The following is a 17,476-nucleotide window of genomic DNA, read 5'->3' as shown; positions in this document are numbered from 1 at the left end:
CAGAAACCTTCTCAGGGAAGCTTATCTGCATGCTCCTCATGATGTCCTCCTCACCAGGGTCTTGACCTGACTACAATTTGACATTGTAACAGACTTTAGTGGGCAAATGCTCACCTTCTATGGCCACTGGCACGCTGGAAAAGTGTGCTCTTCACGGATTAATTCAGTTTTCAACTATACCGGGCAGATGGGCGAGCGGTTTGCTGATGTCAATGTTGTGAACAGAGAGTCCCATGGTGGTGGTGGTGGGGTTATGGTATGGGCAGGCATAAGCTACAGACAATGAACACAATTGCATTTTATCAATGGCAATTTGAATGCACAGAGATATCGTGACGAGATCCTGAGGCCCATTGTCGTGCCATTCATCCGCCTCCATCACCCGTGCATGATAATGCACGGCCTCATGTTGCAAGAATCTGCACACAATTCCTGGAAGCTGAAAATGTCCCAGTTCTTCCATGGCCTGCATACTCACTAGACATGTCCCAGTTCATCCATGGCCTGCATACTCACTAGACATGTCCCAGTTCATCCATGGCCTGCATACTCACTAGACATGTCCCAGTTCATCCATGGCCTGCATACTCACTAGACATGTCCCAGTTCATCCATAGCCTGCATACTCACTAGACATGTCACCCATTGAACATGTTTGGGATGCTCTTGATCGACGTGTACGACAGCGTGTTCCAGTTCCCGTCAATATCCAGCAACTTCGCACAGCCATTGAGGAGAAGTGGGACAACATTCTACATATCACTATCAACAGCCTGATCAATCAACAGCCTGATCAATCAACAGCCTGATCAACTCTATGCGAAGGAGATGTGACGACCATTTGCCTCATGCAGCGCGACACACCAGATACTGACTGGTTTTCTGATCAACGCACCTACCTTATTTTTAAAGGTATCTATCACCAACAGATGCATATCTGTATTCCCAGTCATGTGAAATCCATAGATTAGGGCCTAATGAATTTATTGTAATTGACTGATTTCCTTACATGACCTGCAACTCAGTAAAATCTTTGAAATTGTTCCATTCTTATTTTTGTTCAGTGTACTTTCCCTTTCAGAACTTCATATAACACAGCTGGAAACTGACTCCAGCAAAAAAATATGAAATGAAGATTTTTTAAATAAAATATTCCCTCAAAACCATCAGCACCACTTTCAAGGAAAACGTATGCATAGTGAGAATAAGGAAAGCTGGCAAATAAGATCTAACTGCTCCCCTCAATTATTAAAACTATATTATCGCTATCAGGAAGAAAGTCCTCATAGAAGTTTATACCAACATTTAACTGACTATATTTCAAAACTAATACACAGTTGTCAGAGCATGTAACATTTCAAACAAATGTTTAATATTTTTCAAACAAATGTTAATACTTTTTGTACATCAGCAATTAACCAAAAAGACCAAGCAGAAACAGAAGAACATTGGCCAGAAACATCTTTCTAAAAGGAAGAATCATTTCTTATGCTACTGTTTTCAGGTCTCACTTGACAGTCCTAAGACTGATAGTCTTGGCGTCGGGGGAGATGGGGACACCGGTGTAGCTGCAGGACTTGAGGACGCTCTCCGACTCCCGCTTGCCGGTCAGGGTGTTCCACTCGTACACAGCCCCCTCCATCCCGCACGACACCAGCCTGCTGTCGTCACCACTCCAGACTATGGAGTGCACCTGTAGATGGAGACACATAACGTAGGACTCTAACATACAACCCCCGCAGTCACCTCTGTTATCTCTGCCACCTTGACTTTTTCGAGATAGGTAAATTAACAACAGAATGAACAAGGAAAAAGCTATAACTATGGCCAAAGGTTTTCCTGGCCAGCTCACATGGCCTAGAACTGTTGGCCTGAGGCGAGGCTTACTGGAAGTGTTGGCAGTCAATATGAATAGCCTGACTCTGATGATAAATCATGCAGTAAACCATCAGCGCCCCTCACCTTCCCATTGTGTCCCTTGAGGTTGAGGACGTTCTCGAAGGTGGTGCTGGAGTAGATATGAATGACATTTCCATTCACTGCAGCAAACAGGTTTCCTCCGTGACTGAAAGCACACTGAAAGGCAAAGCATACAGTACACTGTGGGAGCAGGAATAGCTAGAAATGAATGTTTGAATGCCAGTGATGATCAGCTATCTACAATGAGCTATCTACAATTCTTAATTCTGACCTCTCTACAGCATCGGACATTGAACTCCTTGAAGGTCCTGACGTCGTCTATGAGCAGGTTCATGAGCCTCAGCTTGTCAGAGAATCCCACCAGGACAAACAGGCCAGAGGGGTGCAGGGCAATGCTGAACGCCTCCTCCTGGAACTCCTTATACAGCTCCAGGGTGCTGATGGGAAGGGAGAGAGAGATGGCCTGATAAAAGGCTAGGGGGGAAGGGAGAGAGAGATAGACCTGATAAAAGGCTAAAGGGGAAGGGAGAGGGAGATAGACCTGATAGAAGGCTAAAGGGGAAGGGAGAGGGAGACAGATCTGATAAAAGGCCAAGGGGGAAGGGAGAGGGAGATAGACCTGATAAAAGGCTAAAGGGGAAGGGAGAGGGAGACAGATCTGATAAAAGGCTAAAGGGGAAGGGAGAGGGAGACAGATCTGATAAAAGGCTAAAGGGGAAGGGAGAGGGAGACAGATCTGATAAAAGGCTAAAGGGGAAGGGAGAGGGAGACAGATCTGATAAAAGGCTAAAGGGGAAGGGAGAGGGAGACAGATCTGATAAAAGGCTAAAGGGGAAGGGAGAGGGAGACAGATCTGATAAAAGGCCAAGGGGGAAGGGAGAGGGAGACGGACCTGATAAAAGGCTAAGGGGGAAGGGAGAGGGAGATGGACCTGATTAAAGGCTAAGGGGGAAGGGAGAGGGAAACGGACCTGATAAAAGGCTAAAGGGGAAGGGAGGGAGACAGATCTGATAAAAGGCTAAGGGGGAAGGGAGAGGGAGATGGACCTGATAAAAGGCTAAGGGGGAAGGGAGAGGGAGATGGACCTGATAAAAGGCTAAAGGGGAAGGGAGAGGGAGACAGATCTGATAAAATGCTAAGGGGGAAGGGAGAGGGAGATGGACCTGATAAAAGGCTAAGGGGGAAGGGAGAGAGAGATGGACCTGATAAAAGGCTAAGGGGGAAGGGAGAGAGAGATGGACCTGATAAAAGGCTAAGGGGGAAGGGAGCGGGAGATGGACCTAATAAAAGGCTAAAGGGGAAGGGAAAGAGAGATGGACCTGATAAAAGGCTAAAGGGGAAGGGAGAGGGAGACAGATCTGATAAAAGGCTAGGGGGGAAGGGAGAGGGAGACAGATCTGATAAAAGGCTAAAGGGGAAGGGAGCGGGAGATGGACCTGATAAAAGGCTAAAGGGGAAGGGAGAGGGAGACAGATCTGATAAAAGGCTAAAGGGGAATGGAGAGGGAGACAGATCTGATAAAAGGCTAAAGGGGAAGGGAGCGGGAGATGGACCTGATAAAAGGCTAAAGGGGAAGGGAGAGAGAGATGGACCTGATAAAAGGCTAAAGGTCCATCTCCCGCTCTCTTCCCCTTTGGCCTTTTATCAGATCTGTCTCCCTCTCCCTTCCCCTTTAGCCTTTTATCAGGTCCATATCCCGCTCCCTTCCCCTTTAGCCTTTTATCAGATCTGTCTCCCTCTCCCTTGGTCAAGGGAACAGGTAGCGATGAAGGGCTTACGGATACATATGGACAGACCAGTGATAGACAAGGAGTGGAAGGAATAGGACAGGAACTCAAACTGAGCCTGCTCCCCCTTGCTCATCTCAGCAGAGGACAGGGTGATAATGTAGAGCTGACCCCAGTCTGTACTGGTCACTACAGTCTCCTCTGATGGACTGATGACCAGAGAGACAATCTGCTGCTGCTCTGCCTGGCTGGGCTCGTGGCTGCACTGGTCGGGGGGGATCTGGATGGGACCGTTTATTTCCAAAATGCTATGTCCATCAATTTTCCCCATTTCAAATCAAATCAAATCAAATGTATTTATATAGCCCTTCGTACATCAGCTGATATCTCAAAGTGCTGTACAGAAACCCAGCCTAAAACCCCAAACAGCAATCAATGCAGGTGTAGAAGCACGGTGGCTAGGAAAAACTCCCTAGAAAGGCCAAAACCTAGGAAGAAACCTAGAGAGGAACCAGGCTATGTGGGGTGGCCAGTCCTCTTCTGGCTGTGCCGGGTGGAGATTATAACAGAACATGGCCAAGATGTTAAAATGTTCATAAATGACCAGCATGGTCGAATAATAATAAGGCAGAACAGTTGAAACTGGAGCAGCAGCACGGCCAGGTGGACTGGGGACAGCAAGGAGTCATCATGTCAGGTAGTCCTGGGGCATGGTCCTAGGGCTCAGGTCCTCCGAGAGAGAGAAAGAAAGAGAGAATTAGAGAGAGCATATGTGGGGTGGCCAGTCCTCGTCTGGCTGTGCCGGGTGGAGATTATAACAGAACATGGCCAAGATGTTCAAATGTTCATAAATGACCAGCATGGTCGAATAATAATAAGGCAGAACAGTTGAAACTGGAGCAGCAGCACGGCCAGGTGGACTGGGGACAGCAAGGAGTCATCATGTCAGGTAGTCCTGGGGCATGGTCCTAGGGCTCAGGTCCTCCGAGAGAGAGAAAGAAAGAGAGAAGGAGAGAATTAGAGAACGCACACTTAGATTCACACAGGACACCGAATAGGACAGGAGAAGTACTCCAGATATAACAAACTGACCCCATTTGTGTTTCTTCATCAGAAACGCTTGCTTATGGGTAACTTAATGTGTGTGTAAAGTATTACTGTTCTCAGAATTTTAATTCCAAGATTTTAGATGTGTATGAATTTTGTTTTTGTTTTTGCTAAACACTATGTAGCCACTGTTTAGCTGGAATGGAATGTTCGTATCCTGTATATTTAACTGTGATATGTGGTCGTCTCACCTAGCTATCTTAAGATGAATGCACTTACTGTAAGTCGCTCTGGATAAGAGCATCTGCTAAAATGCCAAATATAATATAAATGTATTAATAAGAAATATGGTTATTTGTTACATTTGACTGTGTAAAACCTAACAGTACTACTTATTTCTCTGAGAGTGTGACGAATATGAAGCATTTAGCAAAAAACATGATTATTTGTCTCTCTGAAGTGAAACCCTACACCATTATAGATTTAAACAAATACATGTCCGTCATTGAACAACCCCATGCCATGAATAGATAGTGAAAAAACACATCAATCTCTTTCATCATTTCTTTAAACAATAAAAGCAAATTTACCAACATTTTTGAAAATGGATATATAGTGTTTTGGAATAAAACTCTTAAAATAAAATAAAAACACACACACACACACAAATAATGAGCTTAGTTCTATTCAACATATTCCTGGAAATAGTGATAGAAACGAAGCAAGGTGAAATCTTTCTTACCCTTTATCTCCCTGGTCTTCCTGTAGTTGTCCTTATCGTCGGTTCTCTCAAACAGACACACAGTCCCAGGACCGGCCGAGTAGGCAAAGCCTTTGGAGTACGCTGTGATGACTGTAACCCGAGGCAACTGAGGAAGGGACTCTTCATCATTTCCCTTTGCACTGTAAAAAGTATTTTTTTAAATTGAAAACTGTACAACATCGTCACTCTTACAATGTGTTGGTGACATCTGTTTGGAGTTCTTTCAACCCCAGCTTGTCTTTTTCTCCCTATGCCCACCTCTCTGGGTCTTGTGACATGGTGGTCTTGGTGGACACACACATATCCCATCGCAGGTCTCCAAACACCATCAGCCTGCCTGCCTCTGTCCCGGCTATCACCCTGTCTTCAGACACCCAGGTGTGGGACAACAAGTTATGGGTCTCCAGCTTCTGGAAGGTGGACTGCTTCAGAGCCCCCTCTGCATAGCGGAACAGCTTGAAGACCCCATTCCCACTCACACAGATCTGGGTGTTGTCATATGGGTTCAAACTGACCTGGAAACATATAGTGTGAGACAGTACTATTGAAATATAGCTTGTGTAAGTAAATTAGTATGTGTCTGATCAGCTACAGAGTTGATACTACAACAGAGTAAGGAGCAAGGACCAGTAAGGTTATTTAATGCCTTTTAAATGGAAAAATAACACTGCTATTTTGAATGAACATGCTGACTATTCCACACCACCATTTCATTGCCAAGGATGCTTCCCTGGCCCCACTAACAAGCAGTGGTGGGAAAAGTAACCAATTGTCATACTTGAGTAAAAGTATCAGTAAAATACCTTAATAGAAAATGAAAAAGTGAAAGTCACCCTGTAAAATACTTGAGTAAAAGTCTAAAAGTATTTGGTTTGAAATATAATTAAGTATCAAAAGTAAATTCCTTATATTAAGCAAACCAGACAGCACCATTTTCTTGTTTTTTTCAGACATAATTTACAAATGAAGCATGTGTGTCTAGTGAGTCCACCAGATCAGAAGCAGTAGGTAAAACCAAGGATGTTCTCTTGATAAGCGTGTGAATTTCATATTTTTCCTGTCCTGCTAAGCATTCAAAATGTAACGAGTACTTTTAGGTGTCAGGGAAAATGTATGGCGTAAAAAGTACATCATTTTCTTTAGGAATGTACTGAAGTAAAAAATAAAAAATTGTCAAAAATATAAATAGTAAAGTGAAGCGACTTTGGCGATGTCATTTACAAAATAGCCTCCAATACCCTACTCAACAAATTGGATGCAGTCTATCACAGTGCAATCCGTTTTGTCACCAAAGCCCCATATACTACCCACCATTGCGACCTGTACGCTCTCGTTGGCTGGCCCTCGCTTCATACTCGTCGCCAAACCCACTGGCTCCATGTCATCTACAAGACCCTGCTAGGTAAAGTCCCCCCTTATCTCAGCTCGCTGGTCACCATAGCATCTCCCACCTGTAGCACACGCTCCAGCAGGTATATCTCTCTAGTCACCCCCAAAACCAATTCTTTCTTTGGCCGCCTCTCCTTCCAGTTCTCTGCTGCCAATGACTGGAACGAACTACAAAAATCTCTTAAATTGGAAACACTTATCTCCCTCACTAGCTTTAAGCACCAACTGTCAGAGCATCTTACAGATTACTGCACCTGTACATAGCCCACCTATAATTTAGCCCAAACAACTACCTCTTTCCCAACTGTATTTAATTTATTTATTTATTTTGCTCCTTTGCACCCCATTATTTTTATTTCTACTTTGCACATTCTTCCATTGCAAAACTACCATTCCAGTGTTTTACTTGCTATATTGTATTTACTTTGCCACCATGGCCTTTTTGCCTTTACCTCCCTTCTCACCTAATTTGCTCACATTGTATATAGACTTTTTTTTTTTTTACTGTATTATTGACTGTATGTTTGTTTTACTCCATGTGTAACTCTGTGTCGTTGTATGTGTCGAACTGCTTTGCTTTATCTTGGCCAGGTCGCAATTGTAAATGAGAACTTGTTCTCAACTTGCTTACCTGGTTAAATAAAGGTGAAATAAAATAAATAAATAAAAAGTACAGATACCCCAAAAAACCACTTCAGTAGTACTTTAAAGTATGTTTACTGAAGTACTTTACACCACTGCTAACAAGAGAGCAGTCCGACCTCACCTGGTTGACTGGGTTTGCGGCCACAGTGGTCTTCACCATGGCCATGATCTTCTGCTTCTCCCACATCCAATAGAAGAGGATGTAGTCCGGCGCCCCTGATTGGCCGATGTACTTGGAGTCCGTGGAGAACGCCATTGAGACAAACTCATGGACAAGGATGTCCCCTCCGCTCAGCACCTTCCTCTTTCGGCTCTGCTCGTGCTGCAGGTCATACACGGTAATGGTGGCCCTCTCGCCACGCTCCAATACTGCCAGGTAGCGGCGGTTTGAGCTGATGGCCAGGGCGTACATCCCCTGACTCCTCTCCAAACCTGAGAAGCAAAATCAAGGATGAATCACAAAGAAAACATAACTAGAAGTTGGATGAATTGAACAGGTTGTTAACAGCTAATTCTGTTTTGAATACCAGGTTTATGTTTGGCGATGAAAAGATTTCAGAGAGTGCTGTAGTGTCAGAAACACTAAACATCTATAAAACACCCTGACCCTAGACATTTGTTGTAATCCTGAGAAGTGAGCGTGGCAAATACCTGGGATGAACCTCTGCCATTTCTGATCTATGTTGTAATGAACACAGTTGTTCCCAGATGGGAAGATGACAGTCTGCTCATCAAAGTAGCACAAGTTATTTGCCACGCCAGTCCGCAGACCAAAGCTGTAATGACACTGGGCCACCACTCCAGACATCACACAGTCCTGTCACGTCAAAACTGCAGACTAAAATCTCCCAGTAAAAGGGAAAGAAGAAAAATAATTTAGGGTTTTTATCTTTATGTAGCAGGAAAAAGTCGAAAGGATACTAATTCAATTCTGTATGGCCATATTAATCATTTTCACCTTAATCTGAAATTGCCTCCTGTCCCTTGAAGCTTACATCTACAACTCCTGATCTTCAATACTTTTTATAGAGTTACTGGAACCGTAAAGCTCAACTTGGAAAAGAAATGATCGTCTTATTTTACTAGGCTAGCTACTTATCTGTATTGAAAATACAAATTAATAAATAATTGTGTTTATTCCGCAAAACTCCTTATTAATTACTTAATTTGAATACAGTGAGACTTCCTGAGATTGACATGCTATTTTTGCCGAAGCGTGGAAAATAATACGAATAGAATGTTATCGTTAAATTCTATCACTATGGAGAAGCTTTCATACAATGCATAATTACATAATAAGTAACGAATATAACTAATTAAAGCATAAACCTATATCATTATAAACCGAATATATGTCGGAAATTCACACGAAGGTTTTATTGTCCTCTGTTCCTTTTTTCACGAGTTATACATGAGAGCTGTAGACAGCTGCAAAAGAAAACTTCAGATAGGAACATTTGATTACTTCGGGGCGGGTGTTTCACCGGAAGACATTTTCGGTGTACCCTTTACAGACGCCAATTCCTTCTCAAGTGAACTGCTCCATGTGAGCACGGATTTTATGGTATTTGGTCCACGAAATCACTGTTTGTATCCAATCATTCTCGTTAACAATACCATGGATATTATTGAAGATGACGAGCAGTTAGGTGAGACGTCTGAGCAGGACAGCGAATTATCTGACGGAGAGGTAACCGGGTATTTTATAGCGTGCTAGCGAACATTAGCCAATTTAGCTAGCTATGTATCCGTTAACATTGTGTAGGTGCTTTACAAGGCGTAACTGTGGTGTGTTTTTCGTTTTCATTAGCTTCAAGGTGCATTCGCAAAGGGATTGTTAAAGCCTGGGTTGAACTTTACAACACAAGAACCGAAGAAGATTGTCAACAATGTGGTGAGTGTTGACATGCGCACGTGTTTGCGACCAGAAAGCCACCATTGTCTCTCATTCATGCTTTATTCGACTCATAAGTCACAAATTATTAGCTGTTCTAATATGATCCGTATTTGATTCATGGTTGTGGACAGGAGGGTTTGAAACAATGCCTCGCTGACTTTCGTAAGAACACACTACCCTGGATAGAGAGGCTGGACATGGTCAATCTCCCCGCTGATGACATCGTTGCCAAGTCCGAGGGCAGACTCGACAACAAGGCCAGCGAAGACATCAACCCAGATGACGACTTCCAGAGAGAGATGTTCTTGTGAGTGTCTAATGTCCATACAGTCTATCAGTGGACAGATAATTTGTTGTAATGTCATGATGCTGTCCTAGTCATAGCAATTGTAAACCATATCCTCTCTTTCATTGATCTCTTCCAGTTACCGTCAAGCCCAAGAAGCTGTTCTGGAAGCGATGCCCCGGCTACTGAAGCTGAAGATAGCCACCAAGAGACCTGAGGACTACTTTGCAGAGATGGCCAAGTCAGACCAGCAAATGCAGAAGGTAGGATGTCCTGATCTGGCCTTACTCCCAGATAGATCTTGCCATCTGTCTTTATATGTATGTGACTGAATTGCATCAGGTTTGCATTAATCTCTCTGACCCAAACTGTTGAAAAGTTATGTTGTCCAGCTATTCCTTTAGCCATTAATTCAAATCACATTTTATTTGTCACTTTTATTTGCTGAGTACAACAACCTTACAATGAAAGGCTTTTTTTTGTGTGTGTGTGTGTAAACCTTTATTTAATTAGGCACGTCAGATGGCCTAGGAACTGACTTGTTCAAGGGCAGAATGACAGATTTTTACCTTGTCAGCTCGGGGATTCGGTCTTACAACCTTTCGGTTTGTGCCCCAGGTAGCTGCTACCTGCATACTTACAATGCAGTTCAAGAAATAGTTAAGAAAATATTTACTCAATTAGCTGAAGTAAAAAATGTAAACTAAACCAACAAAAATAACAATAACCACGCTATGTACAGGTTTAGTCGAGGTCATTTGTACATGTAGGTAAAGTGACCATAGATAATAAACAGCGAGTGTTAAAACAAAGGGGGTGGTCAATGTTTTTACAGGGTTTTGGTAGATAAATGCATGCAAACAAATAAACATTGATTTGCAAAAGGTATCGTGATGAAAATAAATATCCTCTGTAAATCACATTGGCTATGTGTTGGAGGTTGGTTCAGACAGATTATGCAATTAGAAGACACCCTATCTTGCACTTGTGCTCTCTAAGGACCTTGCAACATTGTATCATGGTAGTGGTGTTGTAATACTGGTGGATTCTCAGAACAGATAGATTTTAAGGTTGTGGCTAGATGGAGTACAGCTGCAGTATTTTAGCTAAGCATAACCCTTTCCCTAACCTTAACCTAATTCTCCTAACCTACTACTTAAAGTCGCTACTATTCCCGTAGTTGTACTTTGTAGCCACAACCGTAGAAGCAATCAGTCCCGAAAAACCATCAGGATCACCACAATGTTGGCGGACACAACTGTATGCACACAGGGGAGAAGTGTTTTGGTATTTTATGACGTTTTGCTAGATTACTCTTCATAAAAGATAACTTTTTTACCTAGTCCACCAAGGAGTATTCCACTGATCTAATGCCTGGTTGAGTAGTTAGCTTAAAAATGCTAAAAACGGCAATGCTTGCTTGATAGCTAACTAGCTACTTTACCAAGGATGGAGGCAAGACAAGTGTAAAAATAAATTGACTCCACAGCAGAGGTTTTGGCAAGCTAAATGGATGGAGGGAGACATGCTTTGTGCAAGGCACCAACGTACACTTGGTAGGCTATCATTTCTTGTATTATAATTGCAGTAATTTCCATGATGGTCACAATGAATTGGCAGTGGGCTCTCCTAAAAAGCATTACGAATTTAACATAGTCCAAATTGTGTATGCATACGCACAGCAGTGTTGAAGAATATTGGACTGTTGGCTTTCATACTTTTCTAATTCTTAGAGCAGTTCAAGCAATTTGTCCAACTGTCAATGCATTCAAATTAATAAAGGGTGCGTACCGGAGACTCATTTGGTGGGAATTGTAGGGAGGTGCACATTCGGGCTGTTAGTCTCAGAGCCGTGTAGCTAAGTATGTCACAATGGGGCGTTGGACTATCGACTCCTGGTGTCTGTGGACCGTGATTTACACTTTACCTGACAAGTGGCTGGCATCCACCTGAGATTCTATTTGATATGCACATTTGTCCAGCAATTTCAAATCTGGTCGACCGTCACGGAAACACTGGTGTGGTCATGAATAATGCGATCCTTTATCTTTTCCTACAGATCAGGAAGAAACTCATCACGAAGCAGATCATGATGGAAAAGTCGGAAAAGGCCAAGAAACTAAGAGAACAGAGGAAGTATGGCAAGAAGGTCAGTCTCCTTTCATCTTACATGACAGCAGTGGGGGTCTCACTGGAATTGTACTTTTTTATTATATCCTCTTGGTGAATGTGATCTTATGAAATTGGTGTTGTAGGTACAAGTAGAGGTTATTCAGAAGAGACAGAGGGAGAAGAAGGCCATGATGTCTTCAGTGAAGAGGTATCAAAAAGGTGGGTCCTCAGTTCTGCATGTTTTGTTTACCACCCAAGTCACCCATCTTGTTTGCACTATTTTGGTTGGTAAGTTGCTTTGGGTGACATCTGCTAAATGTGATTCATAACGGTAAACACCCTCCTCTCTTGCAGGCATGACTGACAAACTGGACTTCCTGGAAGGAGATCAGAAGAATGCTAAAGGAGGCGCACCAGCTAAAGGAGGTGCAGGGAAAGGGGCCGGTGGCCAAACACCTGATAAAAAGGCCATGAACAAGAAAGGGTAAGATGCTGCACAGACATGGGAATGTTGTTCACAATGCTTCTTCAACTACCTACCTATATTCATTGTATTCAGTGCTTTTTTATCAAATCTATATGTACTTGGACTAAAACTGAAGTCTCTGACTTGACAGGCCCAATGCTAAGAGGAAGTATAAAGACCAGAGGTTTGGCTTTGGCGGGAAGAAAAGTGGAACCAAGTGGAACACCAAGGACAGCCACAACGATGTGTCAGGGTTCCGAGCCAAGGTGGCTCATGGGAAAGGAGGAAAGGGAGGGAAAGGAGGCAAAGCAGGACCAGGCGGAAGGGGCCCCGCCAAAGGAGGGGCTGTAAGTCACTGACAGGAAACCATGATTGGGTCATGCAATATCACATTTTGAATTAAAATATTGTGTTTATAGTGTTGGTACATTTGGTTTGTTATTGAAAAAAGTTTGTTATTTTGTCATTTTGATCCCTTTTTCTTCTTCAATTCCTTCAGAAACGACCGGGCAAGAATGCACGCAAGAAGATGAAGGGTCGCTCCTAAAGAGGTGTGTGTGTTGTCTTCGGTCTTTGCCACACTGCATCCCAACTTCTGGAAGGAGGTAATATTAGAGAGAAGTCCTCTCTTTCTCTTCTTGATCACACACACCACCCTTCATGGAGCCCTTGGGGCAGTGGACTGATGTGGAGGCCTTTTGTGTGATGATTTCCCAAGATGTCCTTCCTAGAGTATCACCAAGACTACAAGATGTCCTTCCTAGAGTATCACCAAGACTACAAGATGTCCTTCCTAGAGTATCACCAAGACTACAAGATGTCCTTCCTAGAGTATCACCAAGACGACAAGATGTCCTTCCTAGAGTATCACCAAGACGACAAGCTTTAGAATGTATCCATATGAAAACCAGACAGAGCGGTACTAAACATGCCAAATTCAATGTTTTTTTAAATGGTTTAAACCTCTAACATGAATATGGACATCAACGGTACAATGACATTTTATTATCGGCAGTAAAATAAATCCATGTATCTTTTAAAGGAGATCTTTATACTTTGTTGTAAGGCATCTACGTTTGTGAAACTATTTGCTGAAAGTGAAAACAATGATGAAGCCACTTCCACAAATGTATGTCATCTAGTTTGAGTAAATACTTGATAGATTTTTGTAAAATGCACACTTTGCAAGTCTGCTTATTGACCCCCTGATTCACTACCTTTAGGGATGTGACATTTTCTAATATTGAACAGCTGTCGTGTTTGGCCTTTTCCATGTATCAATATTATTCATGTGTAGTGGGCCAATGTATTACTTTCTATAGATCTGGGTCAATGTATTACTTTCTATAGATCTGGGTCAATGTATTACTTTCTATAGATCTGGGCCAATGTATTACTTTCTATAGATCTGGGTCAATGTTTCTTCTGCAAACAGGTTGCCGGTATGACAATAGTTGGTACATTTTGGGCAAGAATAACCCCTTCTCTAGCCTGAGTGCCAGTCTGTGCTATTATACCAACTAATTTCATGCTGAGTTTTGCTTGACAATGACTGATGGAGATGGCAAGAGCACAAACAGGGACCAGGCTACACCTGCATCTGTTTAACTTGAATGAATGATTAGTATGCTGCTTCATGTTTCTCTGGTGGTGTTTGTTATAAACTGGGTGTTTCAAGCCTTGGATGCTGATTGACTGAAAGCCGTGGTATACGGTCTGATATACCACAAGTGTGACTATTTATTTTCACTCTTCTAATTAGGTTGGGAACCAGTTTATAATAGCATTAAGGCACCTTGGGGGTTTGTGGTACATGGTCAATATACCATGGCTACAGGTTTTATCCAGGCACTGCGTTGCACACAAGAACAGCCCTTAGCTGTGGTATATTGGCCATATACCACACCCCCTTGGGCCTTATTGCTTAATTACAGTAGGTCTGCTTGATACCAGTTACATTGTATTTCCTTTGGACAGTAAAGTATTATTCTTCATAGCTGTGTTTCCACTCAATTTTTATCCAGTAAAGAGACCAATGACCCAGGTTATCATAATGAAGTCTGGTAGGCTGTAGATCTAACCCAGGTTATCATAATGAAGTCTGGTAGGCTGTAGATCTAACCCAGGTTCTGTGTCTGTTCTTTGAGACGCCATGCTGCATCCATGTACTTGGTGATCTCAGAGTTCTGCCGTGACCAGTTCAGTCTTCTATCGCTGCGATCTGAAACCATCTCAGGGCAGAAAAGCTATTTTAGAGGGCGGTGAAAACAGGCTTAGGACACTCAGACAGGGGACATGACAACAAATACCTGGAAGTAAAGGGGACACAGCTTGTCAAACCATTTTGAAAAGTAGCTATTTTCCTGCTCATCACTCACAAAGGGGTTTCTTACCAGAGGTCTGGATATCCAGCCTATCTCCTGGCTCTCAGTTTGGGGGTGAGTGTATTTCTTGGTTGGCTCCAAACAAGCCCTGTGGATGGCCCTTAGGAAAGCAGCTGGGGGATAAAACAATCAGACAGGGATTCCCAAACGGTCCTGGGTGCACGTTTTGGGTTTTGCCCCCGCACCACACAGCTGTTTCAAATAATGGAGTTGGTTATTTTAATCAGCTGTATAGTCCTTGGGTAACGATCAAAACGTGAACACGGAGGGCCCCATGACCGTTTGAGAAACCCTGATCTAACAGACTGGCCAACATCTCATAACATTGAAGAGCTATTAGGCATACTTACGGTCCTCCTGCACTTTGTCGTGTGTCTTGTTGCCAGCCATAGGTTTGTCAGTCAAAATGTGAACTGAGAAGTGAAAGAAGATGAGAAAAAGTGGTTATTCATCATGTAATTCCTCCTCGTTCACATTAGTCCACATCTTTCTACTGAGGTGGAATGTGCTTACGTCTTTTGTACGGGTTAATGCTAAATAGCGTGTACACTTTTTGGCTCCTATTCTCTTTCTTTATGGTCTCGATGTGAATTGCGTTCTGATTAACAATATCCGCAGGATCCTTTTCTTTTGACTGCTTAGCCGAAGCCATCCTTTTTGTATAAATTCGGATACAATACAGAAAAAAAGACGAGAGACGATACGTAGTGTGCAACTTTATAGCAAACCAGCCCACGACACGAAATTCAAAGTATCATTCGCAAAAATGATTTTGTTCTCTCGTTGCCTAGCAACCATAAACACACGAGGGCGCAAGAGGCCACACGAGGGCGCACAGTACTCATTTATTATCAGTCAGCCAATGGATGAAATTAAATTGCCTTTATATCTGTGCAGAGCTACCGGGGCTGTTGTACTGTGCTCTTGCTCTATTAGCGGAGAGTGCATTATTTCTGTCTTGTGGGAGAAAAAATAGTAAATTACGTAATTTCTCAAAATGTTGTCCTCCAATTGTAACGTCTGTCTAAGCCCACACATATTGTTTCAAGAAAATTATATATTTTGAATAACCTCAAACACCAAGTTAGGCGGACCTCATTTCAAAATAGGCCATCATCACTGTCAATCGTGAATGATAGGTCTTCACGTTTTACCGGTGAAATGTGCCTTTGAACGGGGGTAGTCCTTACCAGCGCACCAGTTTGTGTCAAGAACTGCAACGCTGCTGTTTTTTTTCTTCCTCTAAACAGTTTCCCGTGTGTATCAAGAATGACATCCAGCCAACTTAACACAACTGTGGGAAGCATTGGGGTCTACATCGGCCAGCATCCCAGTGGAACGCTTTCGACAGCTTGTTGCAACTCAATATTTGGAAGGTGTTCTTAATATTTTGTACACTCGGTGTATATGCTGCCGAGAGGCGCGACCGGTTGTTGAGTTGTGGCTGCATGAGAAAAGAAATGCGACTATTCAGCTTCAGCTAACCATCCTAAAATCTCACTAGAAACGATGTGTTTTTGTTGTAACAGTAACGTTATAGGCCTACTATGATATGCTATTATATTCGGTTCTGTTATGTAAAATACCAATTCTTCATTATGTGATCTTGCGGGACATTGATTCAGCTTCAGAAATAATTTTCCAGAAATATTTTTACCAGCTACTTTTATTCTCAAAATATAAAATGTGAGGCGCTCCCTTGCATTCTAGCAGAACAACACCATTGTTTGTTGGCCTCCATTAAACCAATTTACTTCACCGTTGGCAATTGAAAAACATCAAAGAACATGTTTTCAGATCAATTTAAACCAAGTATGCTTGTTTGATATCTAGCTAGAGGTACTATATCAAACGCTATTGTGCTTTAAATTTTTACATGATCCGCTCAATTCAGTAGACCTAGGGGGGTTTAATGGTTGAGCAAGTCTCCATTCAGTAGGCCTATGTGGGGTTTAATGGTTGAGCAAGGCTCCGTTCAGTAGGCCTATGTGGGGTTTAATGGTTGAGCAAGGCTCTGTTCAGTAGGCCTATGTGGGTTTAATGGTTGAGCAAGGCTCTGTTCAGTAGGCCTATGTGGGTTTAATGGTTGAGCAAGGCTCCGATCAGTAGGCCTATGTGGGTTTCATGGTTGAGCAAGTCTCCGATCAGTAGACCTAGGGGGGTTTAATGCTTGAGCAAGGCTCCGTTCAGTAGGCCTATGTGGGGTTTAATGGTTGAGCAAGGCTCCGTTCAGTAGGCCTATGTGGGTTTAATGGTTGAGCAAGGCTCCGTTCAGTAGGCCTATGTGGGTTTAATGGTTGAGCAAGGCTCCGTTCAGGTAGGCCTTCATGTATGGGGTTTAATGGTTGAGCAAGCCTCCGTTTAATGTAGGCCTATGTGGGGGTTTCTCCATTCAGTAGGTTTAATGAGCAAGGCTCCATTCAGTAGGCCTATGTGGGGTTTAATGGTTGAGCAAGGCTCCGTTCAGTAGGCCTATGTGGGTTTAATGGTTGAGCAAGGCTCCGTTCAGTAGGCCTAGGGGGGTTTAATGGTTGAGCAAGTCTCCATTCAGTAGGCCTATGTGGGTTTAATGGTTGAGCAAGTCTCCATTCAGTAGGCCTATGTGGGGTTTAATGGTTGAGCAAGGCTCTGTTCAGTAGGCCTATGTGGGTTTAATGGTTGAGCAAGGCTCCATTCAGTAGACCTAGGGGGGTTTAATGGTTGAGCAAGGCTCCTATGTGGGTTCAGCAAGGCTAGGCCTATGGGGTTTAATGTTGAGGCCTATGTGGGTTTAATGGTTGAGCAAGGCTCCGTTCAGTAGACCTATGTGGGTTTAATGGTTGAGCCTGGCTGTATGAGAA

At 43.0% G+C, this 17,476-nt stretch overlaps 2 protein-coding genes and 1 pseudogene across 3 annotated transcripts; 1 reads left to right on the top strand and 2 right to left on the bottom strand.

Annotated features, from left to right (window-relative positions):
* The window catches only part of LOC115108777 (cilia- and flagella-associated protein 57-like), a 56,517-nt pseudogene extending 48,218 nt beyond the window's left edge, over positions 1-8,299 (bottom strand).
* Positions 8,300-8,971: 672 nt separating this feature from the next.
* Positions 8,972-14,248, top strand: LOC115108666 (probable rRNA-processing protein EBP2). Of its 2 annotated transcripts, XR_003860376.2 has the most exons (10): positions 8,972-9,181; positions 9,302-9,385; positions 9,520-9,695; positions 9,814-9,937; positions 11,734-11,823; positions 11,930-12,005; positions 12,141-12,270; positions 12,404-12,599; positions 12,752-12,857; positions 12,971-14,248. XR_003860376.2 is itself a non-coding variant. In XM_029633252.2 (9 exons), the coding sequence occupies exons 1-9, from the start codon at positions 9,053-9,055 to the stop codon at positions 12,797-12,799; spliced, it is 1,053 nt and encodes a 350-aa protein (XP_029489112.1). In that variant the 5' UTR covers positions 8,972-9,052; the 3' UTR covers positions 12,800-14,248. The 2 variants fall into 2 exon arrangements, 1 of the variants encoding a protein (XP_029489112.1); XM_029633252.2 differs by having other exon boundaries at positions 12,752-14,248.
* cfap144 (cilia and flagella associated protein 144) lies at positions 13,430-15,413 on the bottom strand. Its single transcript, XM_029633255.2, has 4 exons — positions 15,150-15,413; positions 14,987-15,049; positions 14,646-14,749; positions 13,430-14,483 (listed from the first exon to the last, which is right to left on the bottom strand). The coding sequence occupies exons 1-4, from the start codon at positions 15,286-15,288 to the stop codon at positions 14,370-14,372; spliced, it is 420 nt and encodes a 139-aa protein (XP_029489115.1). The 5' UTR covers positions 15,289-15,413; the 3' UTR covers positions 13,430-14,369.
* Between the last annotated feature and the right edge of the window lie 2,063 nt (positions 15,414-17,476).

The sequence above is a fragment of the Oncorhynchus nerka genome, linkage group LG24, assembly GCF_034236695.1.
Source record: "Oncorhynchus nerka isolate Pitt River linkage group LG24, Oner_Uvic_2.0, whole genome shotgun sequence".
NCBI classification, from domain to species: Eukaryota; Metazoa; Chordata; class Actinopteri; order Salmoniformes; family Salmonidae; genus Oncorhynchus; species Oncorhynchus nerka.
Note: the sequence above shows the minus strand (reverse complement) of the source record. Positions and strands in the feature narration are given on the sequence as shown.